This window comes from Opisthocomus hoazin, chromosome 9 (assembly GCF_030867145.1).
Source record: "Opisthocomus hoazin isolate bOpiHoa1 chromosome 9, bOpiHoa1.hap1, whole genome shotgun sequence".
Classification (NCBI taxonomy): domain Eukaryota; kingdom Metazoa; phylum Chordata; class Aves; order Opisthocomiformes; family Opisthocomidae; genus Opisthocomus; species Opisthocomus hoazin.
In genome coordinates this window covers 8,976,577-8,987,998 of record NC_134422.1, presented here as the reverse complement: position 1 = coordinate 8,987,998, position 11,422 = coordinate 8,976,577, and the positions used below count along the sequence as shown (strand labels likewise).

The following is an 11,422-nucleotide window of genomic DNA, read 5'->3' as shown; positions in this document are numbered from 1 at the left end:
CGGGAGAGGCCGAGGGGGGCGCGGCCCCGCGCCCCGGCAGGCGCCGTCCTCTCCCCTCGGTCCCCCGAGAGGGGATTCGAGCGGGCGCGGCAGCCGCCGCCTCCTCCGCGGAGCCTCCGCCGGGCGGTCCGGAGCGGCCGCTGCTGCCCTCGCCCCGGGCGGGCTGAGGCGGCGGCGGGGCTGAGCGGGCTGGCGCGGCGCGGAGCCGTTGGCGGGCTGAGGCTGAGGCGGCGGCCGTTGGCGGGGCGGGGCGGGCGGCGCGCTGAGGCGGCGGGAGCCGTTGGCGGGTCGGGGCTGAGAGGGGCGGCGGCAGCGCCCGCCCGGGTGAGGGGACAGGCGGGCGGGTGGCTGCGGCCGGGCCGTCGGTGCGGAGCGCTCCCTCCTGCCCTGCTCTGAGCCGGCCTGAGGGGCGGCTCGTCTGCCCTGTGACCCGCGTAACCCCCGTGTTCCTCTCCGATTGCTTCACCGCCTCGCCTGCAAGGGAAGAGTCCGAATTAAGCTTAAATTAAGCTTCTTCCCGTCTACACTGCCCTAGTGAGGCCTCATCTGGAGTATTCTGTCCAGTTCTGGGCTCCCCAGTTCAAGAAAGATGAGGAGCTACTGGAGATCTCGAGTTCAGCGGAGGGCTACAAGGATGGTGAGGGGACTGGAACATCTCTCCTACAAGGAGAGGCTGAGGGAGCTGGGCTTGTTCAGCCTGAAGAAGAGAAGGCTGCGAGGGGACCTAATAAATGCTTATAAATATCTGCAGGGTGGGTGTCAGGAGGATGGGGCCAAGCTCTTTTCAGTGGTGCCCAGTGACAGGACAAGGGGCAATGGGCACAAACTGAAGCACAGGAAGTTCCATCTGAACATGAGGAAGAACTTCTTCCCTCTGAGGGTGACAGAGCCCTGGAACAGGCTGCCCAGGGAGGTTGTGGATTCTCCTTCTCTGGAGATATTCAAGACCTGCCTGGACAAGGTCCTCTACAGCCTGCTGTAGGTGACCCTGCTTCAGCAGGGGGGTTGGACTAGATGACCCACAGAGGTCCCTTCCAACCCCGAACATTCTGTGATGCTGTGAACCGTGTCGCCAATTCACCGCAGCGGCTGAATCCTACCCACATGTGCCTGGTTACCAGAGCGCAGGAGGCCACGGGCCGTGCCGGCAGGGAAGGTGTTGGCAGAGCCCCGTTGGCGTCAGCTGCAGGGCACTGTCCCCATCGCGTGCAGCTCGCTCGGCTCGGCCGTGCCAACAGCGCCGTCACGCCCTGCCCTCCTGCAAACCCTCTTCAAGCACGCGTATGCAAGAGAAGTTTTATTTACAAAAGGTGTTTCAAGGAAAATTTCTTAACAGCTGAAAAAGACGATGCAAGTTTATGGCGGAAACGACTTAAAATGTAACAAATTGCACAAAATCGTAACACTGCTCATACGATATTTCAAAGATTAACAGGCATGTGCTAAAGAAACTGCAGGGTCTAGAAATATCCCAAATATATCTGGTTTACATATTGCTGTACAAAAAGCAGTTATAAATACTTCACATCTAGAAAAAATACACAGAACCTTTGAAATAGACTTTCCCTTACATACAAACAACCTTTTGTAGAAAAACCAAGACCAGCCAACACAGGCCGATCCCCTGCTCCCAGCCGCGTTTGAACTGGTGCCAGTTAGCACCAACATCCTTAGCCATGACACGAACAGGAGTTGGGCTTCGATTTTTAGAAGCTACTTCAGCGTTTACAGTGTAATTCGGACCCAACGGGGACTGCAGAAGGGGATGCACCACGGTACATTCAGAAATCGATGGGAAGTGAGCGCCAAGGAGGTGTCAGCGGAGAAACGGCGGAGCCACCAGCGGGGCGGTGCGTGTAGTGCTCGCTCCTACAAGGCTCCCGCTCGCGCCAGCCGCGAACTGCTCTGGCCCTGACCCCTCCAGCAGGCACGTGTGTGACGACGCAGTCAGCGCCGGCACCACCAGGCCGTTCACTCTGCTCATCTTCTCGCCACCTCAGAAGTCAGAACCCTTCCGAAGTAACAGGCCGGCTGGGCAGCTGCAGTAGCTGGAATGCACGTTTCCCTCGAACGCCTCTAAGAGTGAACAATAAAATATGTGTCGTAGAAGGGAGTCCGCGGAAGTTTATTACAGACAATTTGGCAGGCTCAGGTTTATGGTAACGCAGTGTCTCTACGTACAGTTTTAAGACTAGAACAATTATAAATCTTTTTAAAAAAATCTACCAACTTTTCTTGTTAATATTAACATCAATTTCTTTAAGTTAGTAATCTGCCATTACAGGAGCATAGCACCAATTTAGTATTTATTGCTGTCATTTATCCCTACAAATATATTTTCCCAAGATATTTACAACTGTACAAATATTCACAAAAGTGCAAAAATTAAGACTTTTTTTTTTCCTGTGTCGCCGTTCGTTGTGTTCGGCGTCGACTCTCACGCACCACGACAACCGCTGTCCTGCCTTCCTTATTGCTGCGTGGCGAAGAGCCGGAGCCCCCCGCCGCCAGGAGAGCGATCCCGAGCCAGAGCGCTCAGCAGCTGCCTCGTCCCCCTCGCTCCCCGCTCGCCTCCGGCCCCGCTGCGTGCCGCGGCCCCAGCCCACTGGGACGTGTCCTTACACGTCGTTCGAGCCTTGGCTGGCGCAGGAGGAGAAGCTGTCGTACAGAGAATCGCTCAGGGATTCTAAATTGTCCACGTCGTGCCCACCTGAGCTATTTAAGGAAGCTGCTTCTCTCCTTCCATTTCCTTCCTTTTGTCCTTCAACCTTGTTCAGACAGTTCTTCTCTTTTTCTAATAACAGTACGTTATTGCTGTTGAATTTATTGAGAGACTCCAGGGAAATTTTAGATAATCTATTCTGGGAATCTTCTTTTGTTTCTTCAGTTTGCTTCCATTTCTGTAATAAGTGAGGGAAATATTAGAAACATATTTCTTACAAAAATAAAGTTATCCTACTGTACACCATTAATTACCGTCCCTCCAAAGTTCACAGGGTTAAAGGAAATAGATTGCTAGATGCTTAAGTATCTGTTAAAATGAAATACAACATTAATGTCCATTTGAGGACAAACCATGATCTAATGATTCTGCTCAGACAAACAGGATTCCATTTACGAAACAGCGAAGTGCCATCCAACAGCAGGTCCTGGGCGCGCGTGTGCTAAGCATCTCCGCACCTTCACAGCAATTTGCATCTTCTCCTTCACGAATACTCTGGGGGGGATGTTTAAACGGCGATTTGTTTAAGCAGAGCTTGGAGTCTGCTAAAAAAGAAAGGGGGCACAGACACGTTCTGAGGAGAAAATAGCGTTTTCCATAAATTACAGATGCCAGCCGATGGATTTCCACAACCCCAAACCCTCTCTAATAGACGAGGAAGCAACAAGACAGGAAATTGTACTGAACCGGGCCAGTCCCCGCAGAGCAGAATCAACCCGGTACTGGCCAGGCCTGCTCGGAGAAGGGTGCAATTCTGCAGGAACACCGGACGACGTATGAGCACGTTATATTAAAAGCACGCCATAGGATTACGCAAGAGTAATTTTATTCCTCTGTTAGCTGCTGGTATTTTCAGAGACCTGACCAAGGAATAGTCAGGGAACTGCGCAGGGAGCAGTTCGATAAAAATGACCTGCCGTTCACACCCAGGGCGTTCCGAAACCTGCGTCACTAACCCCTCCTGCAGGTAATATGGTCACAGAAATGGGAGACAACGTTCCACCTTTCACAGGACTCTCGGAGAGGCAGGATGCAAGCATTCTGAGATACACTGTCAGGGTCCAAGCCACTTCTCATTTTTGGTATCACCATCCGATAGCAAAGACTGAATCAGCAAATTGCTGTCAATCCAAGACATTAATAGGTAGGTTTAGACAGAAAATGAAATGGTATTTTAAGCCCACTGAAAACCCAGCACGGCCAGACGCATGGATGATGTGGGACATCACACACGCAGTTGTAAAGGGTCATTAAAATTTTTTTTTAAAAAGTCAAGTGTTGTGCATGCTGTGCTGCTTATCCTTGGAAATCTTGGGCAAGAGGAAAACATATGGTTACATCATTTGATTGCTTGCTTTTATGGCTAGTTAGATAAAAATCGAAATGCCAGTCCAATGACTGTTTATGCTGCAATCCTGTCATATTTCATAAGCTAACAATGCCTGGATTAGGTTAGTATTTTTATCAAACATTTCAAACGAACTTAGGCAAAGCATCAGGAGATGCTCAGGTCTTTGTAAATGAAAATTTTCTGTTTGGTTCATTAATTAATCTTCAGTTTAAAAGGTTTTCGGAGATGTTATGTTAGATTCTGACTTTAGATGACAGCTAAAACTAAGGTCTTCAATATCTATAATTACAATGTTTTCTGAAACAAAGGAAGATAACCCTTGGTACAGGAACAAACACAATTTTATGACTCCTGAATAGAAATTATCCACAATTTCAGCTTGAAATGCTCTTCCCTTTGCCCTCATTTAAAATATTACACAGTATTATTGAAACAGTTGTTTCACGTCTCTGTAGACCAGATGAGAAAAGTCTCAGACATGGCATCAACAACATTCGTATTAGCACTTTTTGCTCTTCAGAGTACTACACCTAAAATACTTCATTGTATGACAGACTAAACGATTTTTCTTTGCGCATAGTTTTCCCAGTTCATAGCTTTTCCTTAGATAAATTGAATGTGGCTGCTCAGCAGAGACTCAGGGCTCCCAGAAGTCAATCCTGGTGCCAGTAAGGTCTAGGACAAAACTTGCCTTGACTCAGCGGGAGCCGGTCTCAGCTCCTGGGTAGGAGGGGCACAGGCACCTGGAGCATCGGCTGCCCAGAGCAGGCCAGAGGAGGCATCAAAGCAAGAGCAGGGCCTTCGGCTGGCTGAAGGATAGACTTCAACCACAGGACAGACTGGGGGGAATTCACTGGTATGTTCTGCATATATGTGGCATCAATAATTTATTACAGCCTACAAGCACAACCTAGACTACAATCCCACTTTAATCACACCCTAGTTTGCCATTTAATATAAGGCTAACAGTTTATACAACGTATTTGAGAAGCTGCAGGGAACAGAAGTATTCTCTACAAATTTTAAGTAAAATCTTTGAATCGAAATTGAAATGAATCGAAGTGAAGCCTGTCAGTGAAACCACATGGCAAAAGATACGTGGAGTAGTGAATAGGACATCTACGACACATCAAGAATTAAAGGAAAAACTAATTCTGAACGTTGTTGTACCAAAATTTGTTACTAAAATAGCGACAGAATTCAGAAATGTTATGGATATTTTTTTGACACACAATTGTCCCTTTGAGATGTCCTAATGCCCAGTCACATCCTTTTGGAAAAAAAAACCAAACAGTATATATATATATATATATATATATCTTTTCCTTTCTTTAACAAATTACTGCAATAGTTTGCAAGTATGTAAAGGTAATGCTCATGTGCTGTGGAAAGAAATACTTTGAGTTTTTTCATTTGATTTAGATGGCTACAATACACTGTTGCAGGCCACCTATTGCTAATTTTATAATCGGTTAAGAATGTGGGGTCATCTGGATGAGAATTTTGGTAGGGAACTGATATTCTAGAAATGTCAGATATCAGATGTACAGTCTGTACAACATGATCTTATCTCATGATTTTATTAGTACGACTGCACTTAAATCTGTTCAATTTTCTGTTAAATCATATATGGAATAAAAATATATTTGTAGTTAGAAATTTAAAATATGATATTCTAGTCTTGGCACACAGAAGAAGACTCATTCACAGCCTGAGCTCCATACACAAAAATAAAGGAAACTTTAAGCAGAGATATTAATATAAGAATATGCATAATCAACAAATCCTTCTCCCACAGTAACTAAATCATGTACGTTCCTAGAGTTGAAAAGTCACTGACCATTTCTTTAAACTTGGTGTGTCAGGACAAATGTTACCCCAAGTTCTTTAAGAATTTTTTCTGTAGTTACTAGAGACACAATTTGGAAAAAATTACCGAAGAGTATTTATTTAGATTCACCCTTAATTAAGTTTCTTATTTTTTCATGGCAGTCACAACAGCTGCTAGATTAATCAAAAGGCAAAACCAAAGCCACTATTATTAGAATTTGTTTGATAAATCGTGCATGTAGTTAAGCAGTGTCTTCAGTTTTGTTCATGTAGATTTGTTACCGACTTCAGTAGTCACAGATACAACAAAGAACAAGGGTTAGCCCAAAGACGCCAGTATTGTGCATTTTAAAGCAATTAGTTCATTAACACATTCGAGAGACACACTAATATGAATCAGTAGCTTTTCCTGCAGATAAGAACGTTTGGCAGCAGATCAGAAGCGTTTTGTACCCACGAGAACTGGGTGAGATTTGGTAATGGCACAGAGCACCTAACCTCTAGGTCACAGGCTCCGGTCAAGCCTTTCCTACATTAGGAGCGACTTTCTGCATAATGAGCAGGTGCTTTTATCACCACAGGGGAAAAAAGGACTTGGTGGTTTTGTTCCGCGTTGCTAGCAGAGCTAAGATGGGACCAACACTACGCGCTTGCTCTCAGGCAGGATTCTTCTCAGGAGTAACGCTTAAAGCCATTTCAGCCTGAAGGTGTTGACTTTGCTGCTGACTGTTCTGCATCTGTTCTATGAATAAAGAAGGCGCCTGCTGCATTTGGTGTGGTCGCTTGTATGTTTTCCTAAGTGTTAGCTTAAGGGAAAAGACAAAAAGATGTAGTCACAGATTTTGGTCGAAGCAAAAATTAAAAAAAAGGACTGTGAAAATCACAATGCCTCTGTAAAAGCATTCGCCCATCATCCTTAAGCAGATCAATGTACAGCTTGTTTTACTTCTACTAACTATATTTTTGTATAGAAAAATCCGTCTCGTTACAGCCTGAGGGTATGGAGAGCATTCATTGTTCTACCCTTCGTAAGTGGGTAGCTTCCCACCGCAGAGTTCCTTAGCTAGTCCGTACGGGGTGCTCTATACCACCTGAGCGCAGTGACGAGTTGTCAGAAGAGCAGAAACTCTACCTGACATAATACAGACATTCATCACGAGTCACACCGCTTTGAAATAACTCATGAGTCATGAATCAGAATAATGTTTCCTTGTTGGCAGCATCCTAAAGGGAATAACTACAGCCCATTAGTGATATAATAAAATCTGGCATGTCACTTCAAGCACAGCAAATTAGGAAAACAAAACTAGCCTGCAGTTACACTGATACATTATAAATAGGTGTTATTTCTACACGAATACATCACACTAGATTTTTTAAAAAAATTAAAAAATGAGAGGTTACGTGTGGCTGGAATGCATTTTCAGTGCTGTGTGACCGAGCACCAGCCACAGCTGCAGCTGTTCCGCAGGGCACAGAGAGCCTGCGGGCCCAGCGGGAAGGAGCAGGGCGGGACGGGCTGGCTCACAGGCTGGAGGGACCCACCGCTGGCACGCAGCAAGGAAGGCAAAGCCAGCCCGCTTCTCCTGCACGGTAACACGCAGAAGCTCCGACTGCCTGGAGGTCAGGCTATGCTTATAAGGCATGTCAGAGCCCAGAATCAGCAATGAACCATTCTGCAGGATAAATGTATTTTCCAGCTGTCTAAGTTTAGTTAACCAGCACTTTAAAGGGCTCAGAGTCAGTTACACACAAGAATGAAATGAACTTTATTTAATGTCTCTCATGCACTGGGCAATTTAGGTTTTAGATTAACGAAAAAGCAAGAAGGGCATTGCTTCAAGTGAAGTATATCTGCAAAACACTATTGGGTAAAACCAACTAAATTGCTGTGAGAATTAAATATAGATCAACAAAATCAATACTTAATTGTATAACTCAAGGCCTTTCACTTCAGATCTGATCTCTAACAGGAGATACAAAGTATGTTCACTTTTTTTTTGGTTTTGTTATTATTTAAAACTTTATTGTGAGGGAAGACAATTCTCTAGATTTTCACCTTGTTAAAAACTATTGGTTACTTTGTCTGCGTATGTTCAAGGTCAACTTGATCCTAGAATGCCGCTGCTTCTCATTTTAAATTCAGAGTTTTACCAATTTAGACATTCTCTAGTCCTGTAATTGCTTTGTATTTATGACACAATGGGTCTAAGCGGGATACGCAGTCGCAGCATTACACAGGTTGCTCACATATAACCTGTTCAGTAGGACATTTTTAATATGTTCACAGCTTCTTGTAAAATAGCTGTACTGAGATACAGAGCGGTGTTCTGATCAGAGACGTACTGGTGTAATCAGAAGTAACTTCCCACTGAATTCAGTGGCGTTACATGACCAGCTTGCAGTAGAAAGGTGTAACGCGAAAAGGGCTGATGTTGAGCTGCCAGGTAGCAGCTTTCTATCAGCTAGCCAGGACAGAACGCAGTGGCAGGCTCTCTGCGGAAAGCGAACCATCGCCGGAGCTCATTTAACATCAGGTGGACAGGTAATGCTCTGCCGTGAAAATAGCTGTACAGTCACATCCAGGAAACTACAAAGGTGAAAGCTGTAACTGCACGACCCCTGCTGTATTACAGCTGAGCTGAAAAGGTGATATTTGAACTTCTTTCTCTTTAAAGCATAACCTTAAATAATAAGATAAGCCTTGCTCTCCCATGTATATTGTCAGAAGCTTTCATCTATTTTCTGGACTGACAGTAAAATAATTTTTGAAAGCACGAATCACTTTTCTTTTTTCTACTTGAGCAGAAATCCCACGATTATATTGCTGTAGCAGACAATGACATTCTCACAGACACAGCATCAGATTTTCAAGATCAACAGTAAGTGCCAGTTTCTTTTCTTGGGAAAAAATGCATTGATATGAAGCATTTTTACGTTCATTGGTCTGTTCAGCAGTTCATAGGGAAGCCAGATATACAGAGGTACGTACCATCCACTTCTGGCCTTATGGGTAATGACCACAGAGCCAAAGCTTGCCTACTGTATCTGAGAGTGTAACAATCTACAAATGTATTTGAGTATCACAAGGACAGCATTTCTGATGATCCTGAATTGTAACTAAATTACCTTAGAGGAAATAAAGCTGATTGGCATGAACTGTGTATGATTTGTAACTGCAGATCTGGACAAACCAGCTACCGCTTAATGAACAGGCGACCGAGGAACTCAGACTTACATTGTCTATAGCTTGAATTCTTGCGTGGTTTAGGAGATAAAAGATCGTTTAGTGAACTGAGCCTTCTGCTTTCAAAAGCATAATTTTCATAAAATGATGAGATGACTAGGTACATTCAGCATTCTAATGCCAAGAATACCATCCTCATAATTTACAAAGTGTATGATTATTGTGTTCATATGACAAGACTGTTTGACCTGATTAGGTATATACTGACCTGATTAGGTATATACCAACCCTCTTTGAGCTTCTGCATAATTTAATAAACGAGATTTTTCAGGTCCCAGTTTCCAGGTCAGGTAAATCTAGCTTTTTACCTTCTGCTCAGTTATGAAGTGAAAGCCACAAATCTGGTTGTTTTATCGTACTGCCTCAGAACGGCCACTGGATGCCTTGACTACGCGTCAACAAAGTTTATGTAAAACTGAATAAGAAACTCTAATTCTAAGTGGCAATACCTTGGAAAATGGTCACAACGCAGGCGCTCAGTCAAGTGTGTTGAGGGGAGTTATTAAAAAAAAAGCAATCAAACAGCAGTGCTTTCTCCAGAAGGTAACACAGAGCCTCACTCCGTTCATACCGGCGGAATCACCAATTTTGCTTCTCCCAGAGGGAATCTACCCACTAAAAGCAACGCTTGCAGTAATCAGCGCTCATCACAAGGCATTAAGGAAGAAATATCCATGGTGAGAAAGGAAGTTGATACTCAGTTTTTAGAACCCGACAGACTGAAAATGAACAAGACACACACTGGATACACTTTACTTCTCAGAGATCCTTTCAGCTTTACTTGTAGCGGGAGCTGAAAGTGTTCTCACTTTCTAGTGATGGGAAAAAAAAGCACAGTGAAAAAAATCATACTGAAAGATAAGATTTCTGACAAAGTTACTGAACACAACTTAACCACTTGAAGCTAAATACCATTCCTTGACAGAATAATGTTGAGGGTTATGTTGCCAGTGATAACCTACCAAACGGTGCTGGAACTAAGTCCTAAGTAACTTCACCGTTTCAGTCTTCATCAGACTGTATTTCACCACACAGCATTTAAGTATACAGAGGTTTGTCCTATGGAATGGAAGCAGTTGTCCTTACCTTGATGAAAGTATGGCTGATTGTTTCAGTAAAGAAGGGGCTTTTTGAAAAAAGGGCTACAATTTTATCCTAGATTGGAGGTTTGGAGGATTTCTTTTTGTTTTTTGTTTAAATTGAGATACTTACTCAGAATTGAATCAAGAAGCAGAAAGAAGTACTGTTCAAGACAGATTTTTTAAATCTAACACAAAATGTGTTTTTAAAAAGACACATTCGATCCCATATCAGACCACAGCAAAAAATTCCTCTCAAACTCAGTAAATGCAGGATCGTACTCATACAACATATAATCTCACATTTTCAGTAATCAGGGTCATTTTTCCGTATGGCTGAACTATTCTCAGACTACTGTTCCTAAGTATTAGCTGTGTTCTTACCTGTCTTCATCTTCCACCTTTGGCCTTTTTGAACAAGACTATTTATTTTGGTAATTACAAAGACACTTATCCTCTCACTCTCCAGTGATGTCTGAGTTCCTGGCCTGTAATGTCTTGTGTGTCAGTCACCCAGCATACTGATGGAAAACGGAATTGCACTTCAAGACTGTACTGCAAATGGTAATTGGCAGTGGGTAATGATTTTCCACACTAGTAATCCTCTCTTTTGAGTACTGGACTAGATTCACTTCAGGTTAGCCTGTGACTGTCCGAGGTATATCAGCTGAGGCAAAAGGTATACCAGTTAAGGGCAAAAAGACAGAAGCAGTGGACAGAGAAGGAGCAATGCTACGTGGCAGCATCCAGAGCAAATCAGCAGTATGAAGAAACCACGTACAAATAATTCTCCCAGCTATGAAAATGGGCTTGTTGTATGCACTAAGAGGGCTGCACTGGCTGCAGGGGAGTTCAAAGAGGATGAACCTCTGCTGGAAGACCTGCAGAGGAAAGAAAGGGAAAGTCCCTTACAAGTTTCAAAGATAATTCACAGCGGTCATTTAAACAAAGGAGTGAGCTCCACAGCAAAGTTTTCTCATTTTCAGCCTCTGCGGAGGACAGCTGGGAAGAGACAAACAATCTTTCCAGACCCATCAGTCCACCCGTGCGTGACTGCACATTTAGACACCACAGAGGGAGCCTCCGTGTTGGCGTATATGGCGCACACACATCAGACGACACTTCTTTCCAAGCTTTCACCACGCAGAAATACAGAGGCAGTAATTTTCACATTCGGAAGCAAGATTTGAAGA

General features: G+C 44.2%; 1 protein-coding gene across 3 annotated transcripts in view; it reads right to left on the bottom strand.

The window, feature by feature from the left end:
• Nucleotides 1-1,291: 1,291 nt before the first annotated feature.
• NCKAP5 (NCK associated protein 5) overlaps nt 1,292-11,422 on the bottom strand; it is a 404,131-nt gene continuing 394,000 nt past the window's right edge. For all 3 annotated transcript variants that reach the window (XM_075430787.1, XM_075430785.1, XM_075430786.1), the window contains one exon: nt 1,292-2,900. In XM_075430787.1, the coding sequence (XP_075286902.1) occupies nt 2,619-2,900 (282 nt within the window). In that variant the 3' untranslated portion in view covers nt 1,292-2,618. The remainder of the gene's footprint in view (nt 2,901-11,422) is intronic.